The sequence below is a fragment of the Argopecten irradians genome, chromosome 7 (genome assembly GCF_041381155.1).
Source record: "Argopecten irradians isolate NY chromosome 7, Ai_NY, whole genome shotgun sequence".
NCBI classification, from domain to species: Eukaryota; Metazoa; Mollusca; class Bivalvia; order Pectinida; family Pectinidae; genus Argopecten; species Argopecten irradians.
The window spans coordinates 8,748,849-8,776,685 of record NC_091140.1 but is presented as its reverse complement, the minus strand read 5'-3'; the positions used below and the strand labels follow the sequence as shown (position 1 = coordinate 8,776,685).

Below are 27,837 nucleotides of genomic sequence, written 5' to 3'. Positions count from 1 at the left end.
TCATTAATGTCTTTTTGTTTCGTTAACGTACCACGGTCCGTCGCATGTGGTGCACAACAGAGTTATATTTCGATGATTGACATGTGTGTTATCCTTATTGATTGCAGTTCCATGTGTGTTATCCTTATTGATTGCAGTTCCTCCACACAAAGTCAGAACCTGAGTAGACACCGTTCTATCTGTAAGTACTAGTTTATCATAATAGTCCTACACTTTGAAAGATGACCGCGCGGCTTTTGCTGTCTTTAACCAGGTGATTCACATTCGAATGTTGACCATTCAAAGGCAAATATCGATTTTTTTTAGATATTTAAATTAATACTGTAATTGAAATATGCTTCCACCATTCATTACGTAGCAGCATCTATGCAAATCCAGATTGATATTATCTGGTATTGTAGTGTCTTAGAAGCTAATGGAGTACACAGACGTCACACCAAGCCATTGATCTCGCGTAGTATCGTCCTGTTGGAGACCCAGTCATTAATGATAGTAGATTTATACTCGTCCCAGTCCAACTTCCGCTGTAAGTTGTCCTGCATTACATTCTCTTTCGGATACGCTCTGACGTTTTCCCTCAACATACAACGGACGTCGTCGTTTACGTACTTTAGGAACACTTTCTTAGATAACATAACAACTTCTGCACCGTTGCTCACCTGCAAATCACAAACACAGAGTGAAAAAAAAAATTATTTAGGTAAAATGAAAGCTTTTTTGTGAGACCTCTGAAATATTAGCTATAATATCTTGTTACAATGGTAAATCTGTCAATGCAAAATTACAATACAAAGGCCACCTATAAACGGCGAAATGGATGGATATGAAAGATAACCTTTTCTCTCATAATAAGGTGATACTGGTTTATTTCATGCAATAATGCATGTAGTCGGATACTGTACGTATTACATTGACTATCCATTCTAAATTCGGAAACCAGACTGATATCATTGTGAAGGACGCAAACAATATTTCCGTTGCAAATATCGCATAATTGTTATGTTTGGGAGAACGTTTTGCAACTCAAATGGGAAAACAACTCAAATGGGAAAACAATCACAATAGTAGGATATCAGCAATAACAACATCGAGTTATGAGAGAAAATACCCTTTCATATATGAATATGAAGGATAGGAATATTCTACATGCGGGATTACAAAATCTTGTAAAACCTTCGGCACGCCTTAAGTTTTACTACATGTTATGACCCCTCCAGTGAAATATTCCAATCCTTAATTTATATTCACACATCTGGAAGAGTCTTAAACTGGTATGTAGTATCCTGTATTGCTCTTTAAGGAGGACCGACTTACCAGGGCTGTAGGCGGAGACTCGTTCAGCATATCATCAATATCGTCACTCCCCCATCCTGTTAATGTGTTGATTCCCTGTAACATATCAGGGAGAAATGAATAATCCAACTTTGTAATAAGTGTGTTAATAGATAAAATGTAGTACAGGGTGTCCCAAAAAACATGTCCCGAGTTTGACGCTTTATAAAGAATGTTTTGATAGACGGAGGAATTTGATCTATATACCATGAGAAAGGTAGTGATCTGCTCTGTACATCGATATATAACAACCCGGACAAATACCTTTTTGTTAATACCTATATTGAAAATTGAGCGAAAGTCATATTTCGCTAATTTTGCGATTTGTTCAGAAAATCTTTTCGATGATGTGATGAATTCTGCCTTTAAAATTCCTCACCACCTCACAATTCTTACGAAGGCGTTTTCGGGTGTAACAGTTCCATCACAGTACTTACGAAGTCGTCTTAGGGTGTAACAGTTCCATCACAGTACTTACGAAGGCGTGTTAGGGTTTAAAAGTTCTATCTATTGTAGTACTTACGAAAGCGTTTTAAAGTGTAATCAAGACTTACGAAAGTGTTTTATGTCTTAGGGTGTAACAGTTCCATCACAGTACTTACGAAGGCGTCTTAGGGTGTAACAGTTCCATCACAGTACTTACGAAGGCGTCTTATGGTGTAACAGTTCCATCACAGTACTTACGAAGGCGTCTTAGGGTGTAACAGTTCCATCGCAGTACTTACGAAGGCGTGTTAGGGTTTAAAAGTTCTATCTATTGTAGTACTTACGAAAGCGTTTTAAAGTGTAATCAAGACTTACGAAAGTGTTTTATGGTGAGACAGTTCTATCACAATAACTTACAAAGGCTTCTTAAGGTGTAACAGTTCTATCACAGTACTTACGAAGGCGTCTTTAGGGTGTAGCAATTCTATCATGACGAAGATATTTTCCCGTCGACTCGTAGTTTGTTCCTGAAACTCCGGACTGTCGCGAGGAGAAGGCTTCATTGAATTGATTTTATCTGTTGTCGGGAACATCTGTGACAGACAAGATTTAACTGATTATTTATTGTTTATTTATTTAAAGTTACCATTAGTGAACGCATTGTTTTTTTCTTAATGAATTTAGTAAGATAATTATAACGGTGAATAAAATATTAAGGTAATAAATGGTCTTTTACGTCCAACTACATATGGATTTTCTGCGGTAGTACTCATGATATGGATATTTAAATATATTAATCAAAATGGTACCTCAAAATATATATCATCGGAAAGCACCAATAGTGTGATTACAACACAGTGTGTCTTTATCAACGTTTTATTCATGTCACTTCTAACAAAATATATAAAATTCTGGAATTCCTAAAAATAATAATAAACTAAACTTAGATGTAGATATATACTCAATAGTTTTAACACTAATATGCTGTGTTGTATGCTATACTACTCTTAACTAATAATCTGTCGTAAAAGTACGAACTACGTGTAATGCCACCTCCCCAGTCTGAATTGATATCTGATCGACATTAAAGTAGCTTTATAACCTCCGATATATAAATTATGCATTGTTGCTATATAGTGTGACAAATAAAAAAAACCCATATCGTTATTAGTTTGTACTTATTTCAAGCAGAGCTATATTATATTGCCTGTTCAATTCCCTTGGTCTTATAAGGACAATTTCCGTTTTTGTTATGCATCTTATTGCTGGAAGCAATATTATTAGAAAGTGAATTATACAAATGCATCATCACAAGCGTTTAGTGACTTGTTATTCATGCAAGCCAACATACATGTATTTTAGGGTTAAATGCAATTTTATCAATAAAGCAAAAATTTAACAACAGAAAAAAAACCATAAACAGAAAATTAAAGAACAAAACAAAATGACATTTAAAGTGTGCGCAAAAACTGAAAATACATACAAAATGTGCAGACAATTTGCCGAGAGTTAACTTGGTATATTTTTCCATTGGACTTCGTGACACTCCAGGCGAGTCCTCGGGTCTGTCACATTTATACGGTGGAATCTTCATGTCTAATGTTTTTATACTGGACAATCCGCTGGGGACCCGTGGCGTCTCTTCATTGTCTTCGTCTTCCTCACACAAGGTCACTAGGTGTCCTGTGTGATTAGTTCCTGTGAGACGCGGGAGGGTCAACCGCGTCCTCTCGGGGTCCGGAGTAGGCACATCCATTCTATCTAGCCTTATCTTTTCTTGAGCATGCTCTCCAATAAGTTTCTGTAGATTTAGTCAAAGAACTACATAATAACACCGACTAAAACTTAAAAGTAATGCAAAACAAGAAAAAAACAATAAGATGCATTAGTGAATGATCATCGCGTGAAAAGCTTGCCAAACTTTGATATGTTAATTTCTAATTACTTATTGTAAAATCCTATATAAGATGATAGTGTGATTGTACAACTACAGTTTTGATCTGCATCTATACAATTTATTCGTCCATGATTGTTTATGTTTTTATTTTGTTAACTCTATCCGTCAGGTATTCTTCGCTTTATCCTCTTCATCGCTCACATTGCTAAGTGAGATAACGTAATTATATTAAAAGTTATCATTAGATTTTTGTTACTGATGTTGACGTCAAAATGTATAAAAATATGAAAAAATCCTTAAAATTAGTTATTGGGAATTTTTAGAGTTTGAAGAACTAAAATTACTTCATATGACCTAGATATACTATATTGGTAACCGTTCGTGATGTAAAACTTCACACCGCGTTGTTTGTTAATGTTATTGGCGTCGGTTTCTTTCTTGACTGAAACTTACTCTGCACACCAATGTTTTGTCACAAATGAATACTGAGGAAATACTAAATTAATCCAGTCGTAATATATAATTGCTTGACGGAGTGCGATTTCTAACAGAGAATGAAATTATAGTTACACATTGTTGATGTCAGTTTAGAAATAATCTAATTGTGCGTCAACTAAAAAGCGAAAAATCTAGGAATTTTCTATTATCACTCAAATAAAAAAAGAAGGAAAATGTTCTATGATCTACATCTATTAGCTTCAATACACAAAGGCAAAGCCAACCTTTTTTAGTTGATCATAGTACTTGGACATGTCATTGTAGACTTCCGGCGACATGACAAACTCCTTCCTCTTCTTCTTCTGTCCCGTATTTACTCGCGGAGCTGCATATCAAATTTATTGTGTAATTGTTAAAGATATCAAAATATCTAAATCGTATAATAAAATTGACTTTCAGTTATATTAACTAATAAAGAATGTTCTGAATTTTATGTTTGGCGAAATAAATACAATGTTGACTATTGATGAAAAAAATGCAAAGGTTTAGTAAGAGACGCCGGTAGGTATCTATAGTAACGTGGTAATTTGCTGGCGAAACGTCATATTTTTTCAGAGACAAATGCTGAATATTCGCGTACAAAATAATGGTTTTAATCACCACGTTTAAACAGTGCACTATGAAAAGGCACTTATACTTACAGGGCGCGTTTCCAAGTTCTGGGAGTATGACATCACACATTGGGTCCAATTTCTTTTGAACTTGGCCAGCTTTTTTAGGTTTTGTCGACTTCAACTTTTTAAGAACTTCACATGAGCCCTGAAATAAATATTTCCAATGTTAACTACTGTTGTCGGTGTTTCCTCCTAATTTTTCCATTTTCGGTTTGCGAATACAAATCAAGATCAAGATGGAGCTCAATGAATGCCATAGTACAGAAACGAATAACTTACAGACTTGATGAAATACAGCCATTCGCTGGTTTTCCCATCCTCTGTTATAAGTGTGCCTCTTCTGCAATGGATACAAAATGTTGTTAATACGTATCAACATTTCACCATTATTGTAGTGAGTGTGGACTACTCATTTAAAGATGTTCCACCGCTGACAAATGGCATTTTTTCAATATCAAAAACAGGAGCAGACGATTTAGTATTTTTCTTCGGTTACAAAAGTTACTTACTTTACACCATTACCACAATTGAAAAGTTTGAGCTTCTAAGTTTACTTCAAGTTAAAAATATGAAAAATAATTAATTGCATCCAGAAAAAATTCCGTGTCACTAATCCTATATGGAATGAAGTACTGATTGCGCATGCACCAAAGGCGAAATAAATTATTTAATATCATTTCTTTTGTGTTCATTAGACGTATATATACAAGATAAAACACCAATTATTGTTCAAATGATGAATATCATTTATGCTCTGTCGGCGGTGGAGCATCTTTGAGTACACTAATATATACAAGTAAAATATATAAAAATTGACATGTTTATGCTTAAAAACACATTAATGATTCCGTTGTTTAAATGGACGTTCCGGGAGTTCCACCGCTAACTGATAATTTTCAAATTTTAAATTTCTTCCCTATTTTTCAAACATTCTTTTAAAATAGTATATGCCATAATACAGTTATATTTTCCCATTCACTACCTGATATTTTAGCATTCGAGTTTCGCCTGTTATTTCGTTTTAGATTTTTTTTACTTTTTTTTAGAAACGTCCAAAAGAGAAAACATTTGAAATAAATAAAAACGACGTCGATTAGAAACCAAGGTGAGACCAAGCGATGTTGAATATAGCTTACTTGAAGAAGTGTAAGAGGCATGCTCCTGGTTCGTTTTCTAACTTCTCTATCGGCCAAGTCTGCATCATCGGTACTTGTCTGGCATAGGAAAAAGTCATGTTGATTAAACACGAAACTTATAAATTTATAAATTAAATCTATAAAGCTTTGGTATAACATATGTCTGTTACTAGTAATGATTATAACTTTATCAGATTTTGAATGGTGCTTTTGTATAAATGTTTCATTTAGGATGACGACTATGATATGTGTTCAGTGTGTCGTTGTTAACGACTGGGCATCTCACGACAACAGAGACGTTAAATATACTCAATACTTACTGGTGTATTTACCAAAACAGAACCGAATCCCCAACATAACGTCTGTTCAATAGATCCCATTATATCCTATTTTCATTTGGTTTTCAGTATTATATTATGACACGATAAGACAAGAGAGTTTGCGTTTTTTCCGTCCACCATTAGGTGGTATACCTTAGGAACTGGACGTGCTCCGCCTCCTCCTCGGGGTTTTCTGCTTTCATGAATATCCTGTTGAAGTCCTCCTTTCCGATCACGAGAAGTTCCATAGGCGAGGCGCTCTCCACTGTAGCGGTTCGTAGTGTGTTAAAGATCAGGCCGATCTCCTGTTGTACATCAATCAATGTGATAATGTTAGAGACTAACGTATCTCAGATTTTATTGTATTTAAGTTGAGCAAATTGAATTTGTTGTCAAATTTCGTCTTCTATGGGGATTTTATTGTCAAAGGTCTGGTACAAGTAAAACGATATGTAAAACGTTTATTTTACATTTATATAAAAGCGAAAGTTGCGACGTTGTTATGAGTCGTATGTATTTTGTACATAGTGGGTTTTATTGGTATTAATTTTAATTATTAACGATATTTCAACATTCAAAAGCGAAAGTTGTATCAATTTAAGATGTCACTTAATGACACTTAAGCCATATTGCATTTGGTTCAGTTACGCAATATAACATTTGCAGTACATTGTAATTGACAATCGTTTGTTACTGTAACTTTTTCTCCACCATAATTCCAGGAATTAGTCGTTCTAGGACGTGTTAGTCACGAAATGGACCGTTATCTATGGGGAACTCTAGGTTATCATGTTAACATTTAGACTAGTCATAGAAAAGGACGCCATTAAATCAGTAAGTTACTACAATGTAAGTTGATTTTATCAAATGAATATTTATAGGAGAAAGGATTCCATTTTAGTAAACATAGTCAATCATGCAGTCTCGTGCGAAATCAAATTTCTTATTTTCTAATAAGGTAATAATTATCATTTAGATTATGCCGAAACATTAATATTCTATTAATATAAAATTTTCTATTAATATATTAATATTATTATTGAAACTAATTGCTCTGTTTAAGCTCGTGATTTAATAAAACATTGAAACTTTTACCACATTTATAACATTTATAACAAGGTAAAATTTTGCAAAAAGCCATACATTGAATTACAATAGCCTAGAAAAAACAAAACATCTACAAAACCACATCAATAGGCATAGTTAAAACTAGAATGCCTAGAATCAGCTAATACTTAATTAGAAAAGTCTACGACGAACACGCATCTGTTGGAACAAAGTCAGACCATAGAGGTGGTCAGTAAAATAGTAGTTGTAATTGTTTCACATGAACTAACACATTAAACAACCAATCATTACGAGTAAAACGTTACAGGTTGACAATGAAGTTAGACAAAGAATTTAATTTTAATATACTTTACCCCGTCCTCCCAAGAAAACTGCAATAATGACATAATTATAAAACAGGTGAATTACTAATTACGTCACGTGATTCATCGTGTTGTGGAACTATAGAGAGGAACACACATTTTTAGAATTTTAACTCGTGAAAACATACAGTACAATCGGTGCAATTTCTGATATATTAAAATATTAATATAGCTACCACAAATACATTGTTTAAATACGTGACGTTAGTACATATTAAAACGTAACGTATGTCGATTCTAATTTATTCCTTTCACTGGTGACATGTATAATATGCTATTCTTCACTACATCACCTACCCCGAAACTCATCCCCTTCGTCAGTCTGGCCATGGTGTTAACACGTGTTTCTCTTGTCCGCTCGTCATAGATCATCTTCTTCACGTACGCTGAAAAATACATGGATTAAAACATGAAAGAATCTCCAAAGCTAACAATGCAATGTTAACAGTCACCAATTCTTACATTGGTAACAAGGCGGTCTTTAGCAAATATGGCCGTCACTTCCATAGAAACGCTGTTCAAAATGAGTTGTCCGTGCTAACATTAGATAATAAAATCACAATAGAGAAAAGGTGTAAACTATCTGTAGAAGCAGTTATTACGAATCTTAGGAATGGCACTGTTATTGGTGGGTATTTATATATAAATCTCCTCCATGAACACTAAGAAAAAGGCTTCACCTAGATAATAGTGCTTTCCAGTTATCAATGAACTCACCAACGCCCGAGAGGATGAAGTAAAAAGACTCGGCCTTGTGTCCTTGTCTAACAATGGCTTTCTTAGGACCGATCCTGGAAAAGGATGTATATGTATATACTATCAAAAAGTTTATTCGAAGTCCTGAATTAAAAAAAAATCTAACACCAAATTGTATCTATATGTATTGTTTTTAATTTAAACTTTAAATTTAGACAAGATAAAGTAAAAAGAAAATCTAAATGATAAAGTGTAAAATATCTGTAATAAAATATATGCGATACGAATTTAAAGCATGTTACAAGAATTCAATCACTTACGTTTGGTACCAAGCCACTTTGCAAAGTTTTTCTTGTGTGTGAAGTGGGTACTCGGACAGTGACCGCAGGGTCTGTAGTCCATGCATCACCTTGACAAAGGCAAACATTACATATTTTCAATTATCCATAATCTTTAGATCAGATCATCCAATACTCTCTATCGAAAGCTTAATTTTGTGTGCTCTGATGGGAAACCAATACGCGAATTATCACATTAAAGCAGTTATGAAAACTCTTAAACCATATCAAAAGAAAACATATTGCAGAGTGACCTTTGAAAAAATTGAATAATTTCATGACATAAACACAAAGGTATTGTTAGGCCAATTGTGCTTACCTGTTGAATCATTTCCGGACTACGGAAGTTCCATCTCGTGGTGAGCGTCTTCCTGTGATCAGCCGTTAAGGAAATCTAAAACAAATAAATGTTATATTACTATACAAATGTTATACAGCAAATGACTCTTGTGATTGGTTTACATTCTTAGGCTTAACATGTACTTCTGTAAAACATAACGAATACGTTTACAACCAAGTAATGATTACAGCGTAGTATTTAGCATTCAACGGCAAGGTTTTTGTAAGATGTCTGTAATATATTTACATTCTGAGTGTTTCGTCACTATATGAAACAACCAACCGACGAAAACAAACATTTGCTATGAAAAAAAACTATGAATACACAATGAATACAACGATTCTCGTGCATTGCTAACAGCTAATTTCAAACAATACGCCAGTTTCATATTAATAAAAATAGTCCCCCACAATATTTTAATGTATAATCTTTAATGTGTTGTTTCTTGATATAGAATTAATTAATGTTTACTGTAATCAGCCAATCAAATCTTATTTAAGCTATATCTCTTATATATCGTTTGTCATTTGCAAAAAAAGGTCAACCGGAAGGAGGAAGCTTGAAAACGCGACGTTGTGGAACGACTTTGTCATCCAGGTGTTCCATTAATCTCATATGGGTGTCATAATTTTATATATAATAACCTTTCAATATTTTTTATTTTCATAAATTGTTCTAATGGAAATATATAGATTGAATGTATTTTTCTAATTTTCATAGCGTCTATGAATAGAAGAAGCTATCTACATACAAATGAATGTAGATAGCTTCTGCTATTCATAGCCGCTATGAAAATTAGAAAAATACGTTCAATCCCTATACGTGTATTACGAACTGCTCTTATAACGAAGTGATTTTGTCACTAAAAACAGTGTTTTACTGTAGTATGTTTCCAGCGGTTTTTTATTATTTTAATATGTACATATAAGAATGTAGCCGGTATTTTAAGTCATGGGAACAAGGAAGGAGTAAGATCGGTTACAAAAAAGTCCGAGTAGATCACAATCACCAACTAATGAACTAATATCTATAAATATGATAAGATTGGCATTGACGTTAATCATTTCCTTATTCCTTTATCATGAATGTGTCCGTAGAGAACCAGTCTAACCAATGTCTATTGTACCTTTGTCGTCATAAAGAAAATTATAATCTATTTTCATGGCGCTAATTCATAATCTGAATAGCAATTAAACGCTGCAATAATGATATAAGTATTTTATGATTAATATGGGTTCAATCGTGATATCAATTTATGGAGAATTATGACTTTAATATTAAAAGTTCTGGAGACACTTTCACCGCAGAAAACAGTCCAAACCAGCAATTATGTAAACAAATATTCGTGTTAATGGTCATGGTAATAAGGTAAATGTCTGTACAAGTTGATATCAATACGTGTAAATAGCCTTCACGCCATTAAGGAAATTCATTATTAAAGCTTGTATTTACAATAGTACGGAGATCGGATTTATATAGATATATAATCGACCCATGTCATTATACTGGTATGTCACTCAGTGGAAATCAAATTGATTTCGCCGTCTTAAGATTGTTTATTTGTTGCAGTGTCACACAATAATTATTACTTACTGTTAAAGAAGCCAGCCTCTATCAGAGCACCAGCAGGGAGGACATTGTTTAAGATATCGAATTTCAATCACAACCCTGACGATGGCTCGTGTACCAAGGTGTTACGGGTCACACCTTTATACGTGGATTTGATACGATATTGATTATAATTAATTCAAACCCTGTGGTCCATTTCAAAAGCGGAATTTATATGACATGTTAAATATGAGAATGGTCGAAACACTGAAATACAATTATTTTAAATGAAGGCTAGAAAATAGTATCGACTCGATTGCTGCTCTTTCTTATTCTTTTGATGATTTAAAAATTGCCTCTGTTTAATTTGTAGGGGAAAATATTATTTAGAGTTCTTATCAAAATTAGGAATACTCTATTTTATTGTCCAGTATGACATTACCATACATTGGTCGTTATGGGTTTTATTAATCTTAGATTTAATATTGTCCATACGATCAGCACCAAGTTAAATTCAACTTGTCCACAATCAAGGTCTATCGATATTGAATCGAAAGAATACAAACACTTTTCCTTTTGAGAATATTAATCTCCTGCTTGACTTCGCTCATGTTCCTGTTGAAGAAAAGCCCGCTTGGGTTAACCATTTGGAGGGTCGCGGTGACAGATTGGTTAAGATTCCCTGACATACTACCACAAACCTTCAACCTTTTCCTTAAATAACCCTGGCTGTACTAATGAAATCAAACTATATAAACTACTGTATAGTATGGAATACGATACTTCAGGCCACAAATTTGAAGGCCATGAAAATCCCCCTCTCCCCCACTCTTAATCTCGGCTTTATCAATGTTCTTTTAGAAGGAGGGTCTAAGTTCATTGTAAAGCATGGACTCATACTTTAAATAATAGTTTTGTTACCTACTTAATTACCTCTCGCTTGGTCTGTCTGTCTTTAGAAAATAGTTGTGTTAGCTACCTACCTCTCGCTTGGCTTTGTACATGTTCTTGTCGAAGGACAGACCACTGTCCAGCATTGACTGTGATACCGTAGACGCCTCCACCTCATTCGCTATATCGACAAAGGACTTAAGCTCTTTCTCGAGACGGTTCTGGTCGCTACAGAGGGGAAAATGAATGTGTCACAATGAAAATAATGTTATAGAGAGAGAGATGGTCTAATAAGCATCTTGCATTTTTGTACTGAGTGCAAGTGCCATATATTCGTGTCGTGTTCATATTTAGCAGTAAACATTGTCTCATTTTTAATGCTGAAACATACTGCCGGATAAACTAACAGGGCATCTCAGCCACATTATACCGACAACATAGTGTTCCTTTCCCTGAATGATAACTAAGAGCAAAACCTAAAATACCGTCGGTATAAATTTTGGTACGTATCAGTTTAAGCAAATAAAACATTACCTCTGTCTTACATAATGGACTTATCAACATATACGATCCCTTTTTTGATATTTCATATCTAAAATATTTTGATAAGTGCAATATTTCAAACCGATTATTATTGATGAAAGGTAACTATAGGGTTATGAATGCCAACGACTAATCATTAACGCAGCATGTCTTAGACGTATAATGTTCTTTGATTTGATATGGTGCATTAACGTTTGGGTCTTGGATAGATAAATATGTTTTCTCCAAATAAAATTTGCTGGGGTGGAGATCGTTCGGCGATTTAAATTGGTAAAGCCGTCCTTGGAATACCCAAAGCGAGATGTATTGTGTATTAACGACTGCGGTTCACCATTACTACTGCATGTACATACCGAGGTTTGATATGGTGAAGATTAACCTTACCAACAGACCAATAAAGCCTCTAACAAAGTGTAACAGCTATTAATCCATACTAATCCAACATCAGAGGCAGAAATAATAAATTGTCACTGCGGAACTGTATGCTGTAAATAATGTCGCAATTTACTGTATTTAATTGTTCTTGTCGTTGAAACGTTTTCGCGAATTTGAATTGCCTACGAAATACTCTAACTTATATAAATATGCTAATTTATATTAATACGCTTATTTATATAAATACGCTAACTTATATAAATACGCTTACTTATATAAATACGCTAACTTATGTAAATCATATATTATGTATTATTTACTAGTAACTATCTAACACCACGAACTTTTCTACGTTTAGGAAATATATCTCACTAACTACGTATATCATATATATTTCAGGGTAATAAAGACAAATATGATATCATGATTTGAACCTTATATTCAGAATTTTACTGATGACGTATTCACGATAAGTTACTTCCTTATATGATTGTGTTATCGACTTTTTATCGTATCAACATCTCACTGTCGTGGATTTGATATCATATTTGTGTATCCTCGAATAGCACACGCATCGCAAATATTAACACCTCTCCAAATTAACAACTGAAAGACAATCTACTGGATAAATGCCTTGTATAGCTTGGAATATCTCTGAAGGAGAGACCTCAAATTTACTTGAGATAGACGCTATCAAAGTGTACGTAAGTAAACTGATATATATTCTTAATAGTGTTCATTTTTTATATCTTTGAAGGCTGATCCCAATATACTAACAATTTCGTTGGACTGGTTTGTTACGAATGTTTTTTGTTGTTTTTTTCTGTTATTATTATTTATTTCACTGTTTAAAGATGCTCTACCGCTGACTAATGGTGTTTTTTCACTATCAAAAACAGGAACAGACGATTTAGTATTTTTATTCAGTTTCAAAAGTTGCTTACTTTACACCATTACCACCATTGAAAAGTTTGAGCTTCGTATTTTGCTTCATGTTAAAAATATGAAAAATAATTAATTGCATCCCGAAAAAATTCTGTGGCACTATATCTTATATGGAATGAAGTAATGATTGCGCATGCACCAAAGGCGAAATATATCATTTTATGTTATTTTTGTGTTAATTAGGCATATATATACCCGATTAAACACTAATTATTGTTCAAATTATGAATATCATTTATGCTCTGTCGGCGATGGAGCATCTTTAAACAAAATGAAAGGACATTTATCTCATTTAAAAAAGCCAGGATTATTGTTATTGATGTTGTCAATCTTGATCATTTCGACTAAAATTGATTTCGAAATTGGAATTCAAAAATGTAAAATCACCAAGACTTTATAGAAAGAAAAGATTAAATACTGTAACATGACTACCTTCAAGAAGTAATAAGCTTGACATAACTATAAAGTATAGGGACATTAAAACAGCTTTACTTACGAAAGGGAAATGAAAATACTAGACACTCAAAACCTCGTATTTGACCGGCATTTATTTGGACAACACTTGCATTTCATTTCATTACAATAATTGATCCCTAATCCATCTTTAAATATCCTTCTTTAAATATACCTCCTAAGTTCTGTTGGTTTAAACACAATAAAGTGTATAGATAGGTCACTAGTTTCTCAATCAAAGTAAGTCAAATACTCTATAATCTCTTGGTATTATTACTGACGGCCTAACATCGGGTTTACAAAGTAAACAAATCCGTGAGACGCGGGGACCTAATTAACACCGTGTTATGTGTTATAGAGGTGTTCATGGATTAATACATGTCCCGTTCTCAAACACCGGGGACATTTGAAGACTTTTTAGTTTCATTTTGCGTATACATATTGATGGGGATGGAAACAAGACCAACGACAAACAAGGAGCAAAACAGTGTTTATAAATCAAATAATATTTCATTTCGTTTATTTGATATCAAATAGAGATTAGGCATTAGCCATGACTGAGTGGTATGATATTAGTCCGACAAGGACCGTTTACATTATAACTATAGACAATACTGCGATAACATTGGTCAATATTGAACAGTGTCCATCAAACGGAATATATAACGATCTATAGTTCAATATGCTACATTGCGGGTTTATAATTTTGTCGTTTTAAAGATAACGGTACTGTGTTCATGATCAGGCAATTTATGTAAATACGGAGCGTGTTAAATATCACCTGAATGATTTTTAATATCGCAGTTAGCATCAGTTCGCGTTTCAGTCTGTTAATATCTGCGGCTCATCACGTTCAGTCTGACTATATATAGAATAACACATACAAATAAAAGTAAGTGTATTTAAGACATTTTGTTAATGGCTATATTTTTGTACTAATAATTAAATGCATTATTTACAGTTATTGGATGAGCAAATAAACTGTGTTAACGTGGCAATAAAACGATATATGAGAAGACCTATTAAAATAGAAATAAATTTACTTACTCCATAATAAGGTCAATCCACTTGAGGACGATCATGATCATACGGCAACACTTACGAAAGAACCCCATAGCCTAAATAAAGGAGAGACAAATCAAGTATATGGCGAAAAACAACCGAACAGAATGACATCATATCAAATAACACATAGAGAATACCAAAGCGGAATTCAAAATATCTTCAGAACTAATTGTTGTTTTCCCATCCTCTCTATGTAAGCTTGCTTACGGTCATACATTAACTAGATAAGCTACATTTATTAAACCGAAAACTACATTACAAAACTGTAGACTTTTGGCTAACAATAAAAAAAAGCATTAAACATGTAAATCTACTTCAAAATTAGATACCGTTTTAGCAATCATTTATAAAGCGTGCAGCCAAAAGTACTGTCGGAAGTACTGTTTATGTTTCCATGTTAATTGAAGCTGTCTGCAACACCCGTTTCGAAACCTAGGTCAGTTCAATTCTAGTAACAGATAGTCGTACACGAAAACAACTACATTGTATTCTAAACATTTTAATAATGGCACAAACTATAACTCACCTCGCCTGGCTTGGAAAATTTCGGCTCACGGAATTCCTCTTCATCGTAATCATCCAATGTATCATCAGCCTTTTTAGACGATGAATTAATCATTTTTAGTGTTTTGAATTTTTTTTCGATGGCATCCATTTTTTGCCTTAAGGCCGCTATCCGTTCAAACCGTCCAGTGGGAAGATCCATCTTCCTCTCGATTTTATGCCGCATTTTTTCCACGGCTTTTTGTTTGGTCATCAACGCCATGGCAACGTCACTAAAGTCGTGACTTTTGTTGGCCTTGAAGGCATACACTGATGAGGACGCCAGCTGCCACAGACCCGACTGGGAAATACTCTTCCTCCTTGCATTGGAGATATAAGATCCGATATCATCAACGGATCCTTCGTCAAAAAGGTTCGGGTCCTTTCCTTTCAGTAACAGTGATGACATATGCTTGCTCAATAAAACGGCAGCTTTCGGTTTCGAAGTAATCTCAAAAGGCGCAGTATGACTCCTTTGTAAGGATTGTTCTAACTGTCTTCTGACCGTATTGTCCTCGTGAATTTTCTTTAAGTCTATATTTTCTAACGAGAAATCTGGAATGGTATTGGACCGTGAGAGTCGTCGGTGTGGCTTCGGTAGTCTTGGTGTATAGTGGAAAGAATGAATGCTATTTCTCTGAAGCTTCTTCGCGAACTTAGGAGTTATATCATCCTCAGTTGTGATCTCAACTCCATCACTTTTATCTAAGTCTTGCTTTTCTAGATATGGGTCTCGAAACTCGCTGTCACTGTGGTGTTTTAAAGGCGGGTTAGACAATGATACCGTGTGCCGTCTCTTGGGTCTGGAATGAGGCCGTGGCTGACTTTTACCCTCACGTGACCGTAGAATAGGCCGATCACTAGAAGCCCACCTGACGTTTACATTAGTCTTATGTGGCTCGCGATACACCTTTTGTGGTATTTCGAATTCTTCCTCCTTTTTAATTCCTGGAGATATTACTCGCACATTTAGTTTTATGGACTCGCGTCGTTTACTATCAGGTTTCTTTAACACGGGTTTGATCCATTTTTTCTCTCGGCTTGCAGGTGCCTGTCTTCTGATGTCGTGAAAATGTTCATCGGAAGGTATTTCAGGGGAACCTTCAATATATTCAACATATTCTTTGTCGGGTAAATCGAGTGGAAGTTCCCCGTATTCATCTATTGGTATTTCGGGGGTAAACTCAATGTGCTCGTCTGTGGCTACTTCAGGTGGAAATTCCGTATTTTCCTCGGGGGAAAATACAGGCCGTTCCTCTTCGTTCTGGATTTCGGACAGACTTTCGGCAAGTTCCTCTACATTTATCTCAGAAGAATTTGCAGCATGTTCCAGTTCCCCGGTGGATGCCTCCAGGAGAGCGTCGTTATATACCTCTGTTTGAACCTCTGTGTACTCGCCAGCGGGTACCTCGGGCTTCTCCTCCTCTCCTGGCTCATCCATTGTTACCCGAGATATATTTGTCCACTATACCAATAACCTGAAGGGCGAAAATTACATATTAGGTTAGACGCTTTCATCAGTCATTCATCAGATATCAGAATAGGTAGTTGTCACGCCGAATGGACATTTAAATCAGACAATAGTAAACAAATTTAAAAAGACATTCTGGTCAAATTCACATCTTATAATTCTATAATCCGAACCACGAGGTGTGTATGTAAACGATTGTGTGTGGGTATTACCTAATTATTACCACCCCCGTGTCATAACCCCAGCTAAGGGATGTATTGACATTAATATATACGGAATGTCTTTATTCACACCTCATTGTCACCATGTGTAATCACTGTGATTTGATTAAACCTATATAGAAATAAAATCGTCTGTCCATACCCCGTGATTAGACATTGACATGAGGAAAACTATCAGACGTCTTTCCCAGTACAGACCCAATGTGTAATGGTAGCGGATGGCTTTTGTCAGGAGAACAGTACAAATACCTGCACTTAGAAATTGCTCGTTTACGCGATAAGTTCACCTGGTTATGTTTTATTTGAGGGCGTGCACGTCACTTCGGCGTCAGCACATACAGGTTCATACAATGCCGTATATTATATACAAATATAGATGTACTCATGATATCAATTAATATGGCGTATTGCTTCTTGTCATAATGCCTTGGAATAATTCAGTACGAGCACCTGTCTGCAGACTGGTGAATAACAATAGACCAAGAATTGATCAGGATTATCACAATACAATTACAAATACCTTTCAAAAGCCAAATAAAAACGATTGTTTTTTAACGGCCAGTATCAAGTTTTAATGACAATTCATAAAAAGAAGGATGTGTCTTATCAATAAAAAATAATTGTTTTTGTGTAGCATGGCAGTCACATGGCGAAAGATATGACAGCAGTATTATATCATAACAGATAGATAATATAATCAGATCGATATTATGTATAATATCGTGATCGTTAGATTTTTTAAACACCATAGAATATATTGGTCCGCTAAACCTGCCTAATAACATAGTTAGGTTTATATATATATTTGAAGGGGTCCTAGGATTACATTGTAGAATTGACATTTAGCACAAATAAACACCGTATAACAAATCAATGCCATATATAGATGTTCATAATATTTACAATATGAGTACAATAACTTAACATTTAGTCACTACATGAAGGATCTTAAATGATACTTCATTTCATATTGTTTTTATGAACGAGTCTGGGTAGGTTTTTTTTTCATTTTTGCAAACCTCGCCGAGCAAATATTAAAACTTCGGGACACATTTTTCATAAAATCTACTATGAATACAAACAAGCACATTGTTTTGCGAACATTATATAACTTATGTATCTATCTAAGGATACAGAAATCTTTGTGATTACAAGAATAGATTATACACGGACCCATTCAATGATAAACATGATATTACACCTGTTAAAACCTACAATGGTGTGCCACTTTACAGATATACCCGTTATAAATCCCTATTGTAACCCACAATGTATAAAGTAACATTACATCGGTCACTTTCCATTTATAGAACAGGTGCTGGATTAATTTACGGCCTACTGATAATATCGTTCAACAGTTTTTGCTAACAATTGGGTATTTAAAATAGGATGGATATATTTCCTGAAGAAAAAAAAACACGGTCGCAAATACCAAGAAAACTAAAAATTCCTTCTGAAGTGGCAATTTTTTAATTTGAATTTCCTGTACCAAATCCTGTTATCTTTCATACATTTCTTTAAAAACCCATCAAATTACATAGAAGAATATGTTTTGTCTAGAAGAAATGTTTTTAACAATTATATTAAGCTGTTTGTTTTCTAGTCAAAAATGTTTAAATCATTGTATTAAGCTGACGAAGTATCTAACATTGACGACACTTTACTACATCTGTTTAGCCAATCCTGGAATTTCACCTCCAAAGAATATGTAACAAATTCATAATTTATAATATTATAAAGGTTTTTATACAAGAAAAAAATATTGGAAAAAACACACAGGGAAAATCTATGCACAAATATCGTATTATCTTCTATTCCATCACAGGTAAATACTAAAATTGTAAATAGTTTCTTAATAGAAAATATGGTTTCAAATATAAGAGCGTCGCATGTTTTACGATATTACAATGTGACAATATTTAAGACTAAAGTGTCTATAGAAAATAAGGAACAATGGTTATAACATTTAAAGTGAAATCATGTTAGATAATTCGACTTAACATGGTTTTAGATAAATGGAAATAGTACGACTTGGTTTACAACCTATGATTTTAGACAATATTGTTTAACATGTTTGGGTCATATACAGTGACATATTTTAATGTATGACCAATTGACATAACTTAGCGTCTACAAACACACACTATATAACAATGATATAAGGCGTTACATACAGGCACTGCTGATCAGAATCCATTACTAAAAATCGATTAACTAACTACCGAGTATCCATTATAGGTATTAATACCAGGTGTAAGTAAATACTTGCTTAGTTCTAGTGTTTTATCCCACTCTATGTTGTGTAATTATAAAATAACTCGACGAGATGGTATACACCTGCTATTAAAAACATCAAAAAACGTAATAACAGTAAATTAATATTCCATGTTTTACCAGGTGTATTAAAGCAGGTCGAGACACAGTCGTAACATTGATTGAAATGCATCGCTGATATTTCTGTAACATGACATCTTTTGTTAACGATTTTATAAAACAATACCTGCTGTAGACGTGTTTGAAAGATGCCAATAATAGAGTGATCTCCATGGAACTCTATTTTACCCATGATAGCAAACACAATAAATATTTCATTATTAAGCAACTACTGTTAGATGTGTTCTTTCTAAAATGACTACAAAAAGCCAAGCAATACAGATAAGCACTTTACCTTATTTCGATGACATCGTACAGCTATTTTATCATTCAAGACCTTCAAGCAGATAGGTCATAGCAAGATAGATATAGATATCCATTTAATGCAAAACTGAATTGTCTAACACAATGCTGAAATTTATGACTGATGACAAGAAGCAAAATATCTTCACAAACTGTAATTGTTCATCATGAAAATATCGTAAAACAATAGAATAAGAGGGCTCTAGAGAGAAATGCTCACTCATTTACAGAAATGTATGTTGAAGAATGACGAAAACCCAATACACAAAAATTATTAAATTGCATTGAGAACAAGGATCAATAAGTGATATGAAGAGACTATTTTGAACACTGATGTTCGCTAATAGATCTGAGCTTCGTTTCTCAGAAAAACACAAACTCTGTTTTCTATGCGAGATTAGCTTCTTTTCTCAGGAAAACACAAATTCTGTTTCTATGCGAGAAATACTCTTAGGGCATTAAAACGTGTATTACAATTGAAAACAACAAATTCACTATACAAATGAAGACCAAATACTGTTAGCGGGTTATTGTTCACTCGCTATCGAATGGAGTTCAATCATTAAAAACATATTTTGTATGTTGTTCTAGAACTTTGTCCTTTCGCTACTTTAATGGTGCATTTTATTCTTTGTCTTCTCCTGTTCACACGTTCACATCAACAACGGAAGCCATGTTACATATAGGTTAACCATGCAAGCAAACAAATAATTGTCCTGGGAGTTCTGCTCATTTGAAGCTATTATTCGAACTTGGATATTGTTTCGAATCTAAGTGATAATAATAAATTATTTATAACAATAATGAGCAAGTGTTACATTGTCTATCGGCCATCATTCTATTGACCTTGTTATATGGCCACGCCATTGTTGTAATCAGAACTGTGATATCAGTAAACTGATGCACTATCATAACTTCAAATGAATTTTTCATGAAAAGTGTGAAATAGCAGTTGGTAAACACGACAGGTGATAATAGTACCATAGTAAATGGGTTGCAGCTTTCACTGTCATTCCGTACCACGCAATCATTTTAAATGTTTCTGATTGATATGACTGCTCGCTTTACTTTTTAACATATACTTTTATACGTGTCTCGTGTAACAACAAATAGTATTTCCTATAACATTGAAGCATTTGTATCACCGTTTTAACGGAGAATTGTAAGACAATAGTAATATTGAGACAAATTTTAGAATGCGTGGTGAATCAAAACATAGAGAAGAAGCAAAATAAAATTGTTGACTAAATAAAAATGCGTATTTATATATTATATATATAAGCATTCCAGTCGAGTAAGAATGTCGATGCAAATTGAGAATCACAATTATATGATGATATGTTACTGACAGTAAAGGAATGAAGATTTGTTCGGAAAGGTGTAAACAGGTTAGAACCTGGTGCTCCGGAATAGTTAGTGTTTTCTTCTCCAACAAAGTATAGTAGGTCATATCCGGACTTAGTCACATAGGTCATATCCGGACTAAGTCACATAGGTCATATTCGGACTTAGTCACATAGGTCATATCCGGACTAAGCCACATAGGTCATATTCGGACTTAGCCACATAGGTGATATCCGGACCTAATCACTTATAATTGAGATTGATACCGTATTGCCATTTGTTTTCGAGATTTTAGCGGTTTTATTTTTTGTGTGATTTAGCTATAACAGTATAATTTATCCCTTTCTTGTTGATAATATTTTTGCGGCAATGTTAAACCCGTTTAACCGCGAAAATCAAACTAAAATATCTATATTCAGCACGCATCAATAAAATACAATACATTACCATCCAGTAGATAACAGTATTGATATACCATATATAGTCTTTGTACTTGGTACTTTAGCATGACTTTTACCGTGTATACTGGAGAACCAGAACACCGGCCTCGGGGAATTGTATTCTGAATTCTAGTAGTCATCACAACTGTGAAATATGTGCACACTATATGAGCTATGGATTGATCAATGTTTATATCATATCGTATGTTAATACCGGCCATATAAAGATATACTACCATTGTACCGGTCATATTTGTTCCTGTTTCGATCCGCTCTAGCTTTAGCATGTAACTTTTGTTACAACTAAGCGCTTTAAATATTGATTGAGCCTATATTAGTAAAAGTTAAGATTGTTAAGTGATAAATGATCACATATATCCGTTTTATAGCGGACCATATTGCTGAAGTTCTTCGCTATTGTAGATATCTTATCCGATTAGGCCATACGTATAGATTATAGCATTTGCATATGGCTAACAGTACAGAAATTAAGGTAGACCGTCCCTTCTAGTTTCCTCTCGGGGATTTCGTTCATTTTTTTGATATTTTGATTTTAGGTATGTCCTGATCACAAAAACCACATAAAAATAATATGTCACCGATTTAATTAGTCTTCCAGGGTTGCTTAAGGATATGTATTAACGACTTAATATTCCGGATTTTAAGGATTTTTAAATAAATAATATTTCCTCCTTATAACATCACTTAACATATAAAGAATATGCTCGTAACATCTTCATATCTTCAGTAGGTGATATACAAGTCATAGCTTTATCAAATAAGCTGGGTTTTCTACAATAAAACGAAATATACGAAACGATATATTTTAAAAGTTTAGTGAAAAATTGCATCAAAAGAGTCATGTTTTTTTTCCGGAAAAAATTGTCCCAAAAATAATCGATTTTTTTTTAGAATTTCCATGAAGATTGACCTATTTGCAATAAGAAAAGCCAATAAAAACTATACCTCCCAGCAATTTTTTTTCAAAATATGACCGATTTGCTTTCTAATATCCCTTAAATTTTTTCCTGAAAACGTTAGAAATTGGCTAATCCGTAGCATTTTCAACGTTTTATGTTATTCATTTACCTTTGTTAGTTTTCTATATTTATGATATTATTGGAGCATACATGATAACATAATAATTACATACCTTCATGATTTTATTTATCTATTAAATAAAATATAACAAACCAGTTTGCAAGATACATGTAGGCCTGACCTGAAACTTTCAAAAAGAGTTTAATTCTGCAGGAATTATATAAGCTTTTCTGAGACAAATATTTCGCTCTGTGTGAAACTGTATTAAAATGGATCAGTTTCCGTTATAGCATCTTTCAAATCATAAGTAAAGATTTTAACAACAACAAAAAATGAAAATATGTTCCAGCAATTTTAATTCCGTATATTGTTTGTCCGTTTCCGGACGAAAATTAGTATACCTGTCAATTCGTATTTATCGTATCTCAAAACTCGAATGTTTGCATTCAAAACACCGCTAAGTTCCTTCGGCATTGATATACTTTGAGAATTAAGTTTTATCCTGCAAAAACATAGGTACATGGCATGACGGTAATTCTGATGTTCAGTTACTAGGCCTAATAGGTAGGTATGCAGAAATAAAATATGTTACAAACGTATGACGTCACAGAAGGGACGGTCTACGTTAAGTAACTTGTACCCTTAGTGAACATATGTGCTCATCTTGAAGTCAACGCAATGTGTCTTATATGTTAAAACATTAAAACAGACATTATAGTAATGTTTATAGTAAACACATGTACTCCTTACTTATACCGTTATATTGTCTTTCATGTATGCCTTTGTTCAGTCTTTGGACATGATCTACTCAAGGCAAAAAACCTTTAGAACGGCAGAATTATTCAGACTTATAGGCATGTAGTGTCTACTTAAAACACATCACAGCTTGCTTTTAAAATTAACATACCAAATCTAGAGAATGACAGCCTCCCTCAAATCATTCACCCTACTTTGTTATATAAAACAAATGGCACCCAGGAAGACACCAGGTTTTGTTTTGTTATGAGCAAACGAGTGTTTCCACAAAACGGACATCGTATTTTTGTTTTTAAAAATGTTTCCGTCCATGTTTACATTTATTTTGTTCATATACTGACCTCGCTGTATCGATTCTGATTTTTTTGCAAAGCTTTACATCAATTCAGACATTGAACCTGTGTTTGATGATAAATATAAAACGTTGTCAACTACTCATATAACATTCCATTATAGCACAGTAAAGAAAGGTCAGTTTTATGTATAGGACTGTATATTTTTAAACTGTGAATACATTTATGAAAAGCTAAGAATATCTCAGGGCTTTTCCCATTAATTTGAAATAGCTTGCGACATGCCAATGTCTCGAGGAAAAATGAATCATAAATCCGCAAGTTTTTGAAAGCCATAATGGTGATGATGAAGGCTAGAAAAGATATTTTAGGGTCAAAAAAAGTAATCTTATAAAAGTGTAATTGCAGATCCTAAACTCAAACCTCTGTAGTTACCAAAGAGAGGTCGACCAAAGAATGTATCCTAAGACTCGTCATGATTCGTTGGCCTTGCTTTATACCATTTAAAGATTGTTTCTATTTTGTCTTATGCATATATCAATTTTTGGTAACAGTATCATTTGCACATACAGTTTATATATGAAGCTATGACGGGTCACTAAGGTGAGATAAAGGATGCTTATCATTGTGTAGCCCTGGGTATAGTAACATATCACTGTTTGGATAACTTTAAGTACATTCTAAGTACTGTTTATGAATATAAAAAACTGAAACATAACATACAATGTACATGTATTTAAATTTCAATAAGAGTATCATGTATGATGTTTATGTAATCAAGTTTGCAAACATCTTTTATAGATGAAGCGCTAAAGGATTTTGATAGGTTTTAAACATTTTTGTATAATTCCATTGCACTACTTACAATGTTTATACATAATAATCTGTATTTTGTTCCTATTATGTTTTAATTTTACTAATTTTCATTTAGAACCATTCTTTTATGGTTCGTTCCAGTATGATTACGAAAACCCGACATAAGACTGTGCAGGGCCGTTTTCGATTATACAGGTTGATTGGTTGAACCTTGTTGTTCATTTATGAATTTAAGTCGGATTTTGGTGATTTTATATTGTTTTCAGACAAGCCTTGACAAAGCCCTACCAGGCCTGTATTACAAACTGCAGGTCCCTCAGGATTTATACTTGAAATAATGACTATAACAAACGTTGGAAACCTGTTGTTCCGAACGAAAACGGCCCTGGTTTAAACTGTCGTCATTTCAATTAAATCATCTCAACCTTTTCATTTGAAAAGTTTCAGAAAGTATTTTGATGCCGCTTTACACAATTGCCAAAACAACTTTAAAGCCAAACTTTTTTACGATATGGCGCGCATTATGAAGATTGTCTGCACAGCTCTGGCATCTATATAGATCATAGATGCCAAAGACCCTGAAGGGTTATATATATAATGATATATTGAATGAGATCAGTAGTGAAGGGTTATATATAATGATACATTGAATGAGACCCAGTAGTAAAGGGTTATATATATAATGATATATTGAATGAGATCAGTAGTGAAGGGTTATATATAATGATACATTGAATGAGACCCAGTAGTAAAGGGTTATATATAATGATATATTGAATGAGATCAGTAGTGAAGGGTTATATATATAATGATATATTGAATGAGACCCAGTAGTGAAGGGTTATATATATAATGATATATTGAATGAGATCAGTAGTGAAGGGTTATATATATAATGATATACTGAATGAGACCCAGTAGTAAAGGGTTATATATATAATGATATATTGAATGAGATCAGTAGTGAAGGGTTATATATATAATGATATATTGAATGAGACCCAGTAGTAAAGGGTTATATATATAATGATATATTGAATGAGACCCAGTAGTGAAGGGTTATATATAATGATATATTGAATGAGATCAGTAGTGAAGGGTTATATATATAATGATATATTGAATGAGACCCAGTAGTGAAGGGTTATATATATAATGATACATTGAATGAGACCCAGTAGTGAAAGGTTATATATAATGATATATTGAATGAGACCCAGTAGTGAAGGGTTATATATATAATGATACATTGAATGAGACCCAGTAGTGAAGGGTTATATATAATGATATATTGAATGAGACCCAGTAGTGAAGGGTTATATATATAATGATATATTGAATGAGACCCAGTAGTGAAGGGTTATATATATAATGATACATTGAATGAGACCCAGTAGTGAAAGGTTATATATAATGATACATTGAATGAGACCCAGTCCTAATGTATTAGATACCAGATGAACTCCAAGAAGAAATACGTCTTAGTATTAACCTCCTACATCAGACAAATACCAGCAAAACAAAATCAATAGTAACGAAGACACAGTCTCCGGATAAGGGTCCTTCAGTTCTGTGCGATCACGCTTAACACATACACAGCTCAATGCGGGGACAATTAGCTCAAGAAAGCAAACAATGAATGTATCTATAATTTGATAGTTCAGTTTAGTTTAACACAATTACCAGTAGAATACTCCTTAGGTAGGACTGAGGAAATATTTGACAAGTCTGGGTTTGTGGCAAACTTGTTCAATAGAGTTAACAAAAAGGATTATCTTTACATCCTTTGTATTGTGCTATAGGATAACCTGAGACTATGTACATATCACAAACACAATATTTAACGGGATCCAGACATTAATATGACGATAAAAACTCTAAGGAAACGATATGATTCGATTGCATTGACACATAAAGGTAATAAAAAATGACAAACATGTATATTTTACACCATTAGGGATTTTTCTGAATCATACAGTTGTCATTTTAAGTCCTTACCAATTTCCTAGCTTTTGACTAAAATGTCATAAATAAGATTTGTTTTCTACAGAAATCATCGTATACAGGTTATATAAGAGCTACAGTTTGTTTCATTTTATTTAAGTATTTAAAAAGTAGATAGAATGGGTCGCTTAATTTTTACGTCGAAGTAGATAACAAAAGAAAAACATTAACCACTGAAGTCGTACACTATTTAAAATTTATGTACTAATTATCTTCTCGTTATTATAAATAAAGGTTTAAAATGTGATGATACTTAAAGAAACACATTAAGCTCCGTCTTGGTTAATTAGCCTGAAATGCGAAGTGCCTAAACTTAATTAAAACAAGAAAATCATTAAAATGCATTAATTTATTACCTGCAGATTACTTACTTGTGACCCAGAAAACTTAGCAATAAAGTTTTAAAGCCGTATTTGGTTTAAGTATCGGCTCGATTGATTTTTTTTTTATAAAAACGTAAATAATATAGAAAAATATGGTATACTCACTTGTTTCTACTCCAAAAATGTTCCTTATGTCAACAACGAGAAAACAGCACAGAGGTATAATGGTCCATAGTCACAAAAGTAATATTTATTTGTCCTACTCCTGCCTCGGGAGTGGTCCTGAAGCTGTCTAACACAGCGCGGTGTGTACAGGTATGTCATACAGGTATGTCATTGTCATCAGACAATGCCGCGATATAATCAATTACCTTCCCCGGTCAATTAAAACAACGTTACAACTAACAAATTGAATTTTGGTCCGGGTGGAAACTCCGGCTAAAGACAGTTAATATCCGAGACCCTACAACCAATAACGGCACATAATGGAAAAGGTAAACACATTGTATATATGAAGTGTATCTGTAGGTATGTCTCTCCGCGTGATCAATACCGAACACGTTTGGCAGGCAGGCAATAACTGGCAATTAGTAGGGGCCCTGTGTTTATACTGAGAAAGTCGTACAGGTTTATATAAAAGTAAAAAACCTAATCTATAGGTAAAAAGTCTGATTAAACATGTCATAATAAATAGAGAATACTCTTCTGATCTATAGAGAGGCGGTATTAAAAAGAAAAAGTAATTAACTTACCTGCTCATTGGGACGGGTTATGTATCTAAAAGGAATTCTGCCGTATTCAGTGTAGAGAGAAGACAGGTGTATCAACACTGTTTATCATCACTAGCTAAGTCTTGCGCACACTTCAACTATTAAAAACTCCCAAAATACAACAAGACCTGCAATCTAAAGCGTTAAGTCCACAAAAAGGTGATTTAAAAAAACTAGTTCCACCAGGACTACCAAGTCCAAAAATGTAACTTTAAAAGTTCAGTTTCACCATGACTGCCAGGTTAAGAGAGAAAATCCAGAAGTTTTGGATATAAACTAGCACGTAGAGACG

The 27,837-nt window shown here is 33.7% G+C and overlaps 1 protein-coding gene across 4 annotated transcripts; it reads right to left on the bottom strand.

The window, feature by feature from the left end:
* Positions 1–116: 116 nt before the first annotated feature.
* LOC138327473 (uncharacterized) lies at positions 117–27,837 on the bottom strand. 4 transcript variants are annotated; one of them, XM_069273589.1, is made up of 18 exons: positions 27,528–27,837; positions 15,374–16,868; positions 14,830–14,900; positions 11,559–11,694; positions 9,007–9,081; positions 8,670–8,758; positions 8,371–8,444; positions 7,951–8,039; positions 7,645–7,662; positions 6,377–6,528; positions 5,904–5,981; positions 5,047–5,107; positions 4,795–4,912; positions 4,378–4,478; positions 3,242–3,559; positions 2,217–2,351; positions 1,315–1,389; positions 117–659 (listed from the first exon to the last, which is right to left on the bottom strand). In XM_069273589.1, exons 2-18 carry the CDS (start codon positions 16,829–16,831, stop codon positions 432–434), a joined length of 3,276 nt encoding a protein of 1,091 aa, XP_069129690.1. In that variant the 5' UTR covers positions 16,832–16,868; positions 27,528–27,837; the 3' UTR covers positions 117–431. The 4 variants fall into 4 exon arrangements, with proteins under 4 accessions (XP_069129690.1, XP_069129689.1, XP_069129693.1 ...); XM_069273588.1 differs by lacking the exon at positions 27,528–27,837 and adding an exon at positions 26,941–27,140; XM_069273592.1 differs by lacking the exons at positions 3,242–3,559; positions 27,528–27,837 and having other exon boundaries at positions 15,374–17,138.

Bases quoted from the DNA above. Each gene is read 5' to 3' on its own strand.
- LOC138327473 (XM_069273589.1), bottom strand. From the start codon at position 16,831: ATGGATGAGCCAGGAGAGGAGGAGAAGCCCGAGGTACCCGCTGGCGAG. The intron at 11,695-14,829 runs GTAAGTAAATTT...TCCCCTCTGTAG, and splicing joins TGGATTGACCTTATTATGGA to CGACCAGAACCGTCTCGAGA. The intron at 8,040-8,370 runs GTGAGTTCATTG...TGTATTTTTCAG, and splicing joins CTTCATCCTCTCGGGCGTTG to CGTACGTGAAGAAGATGATC.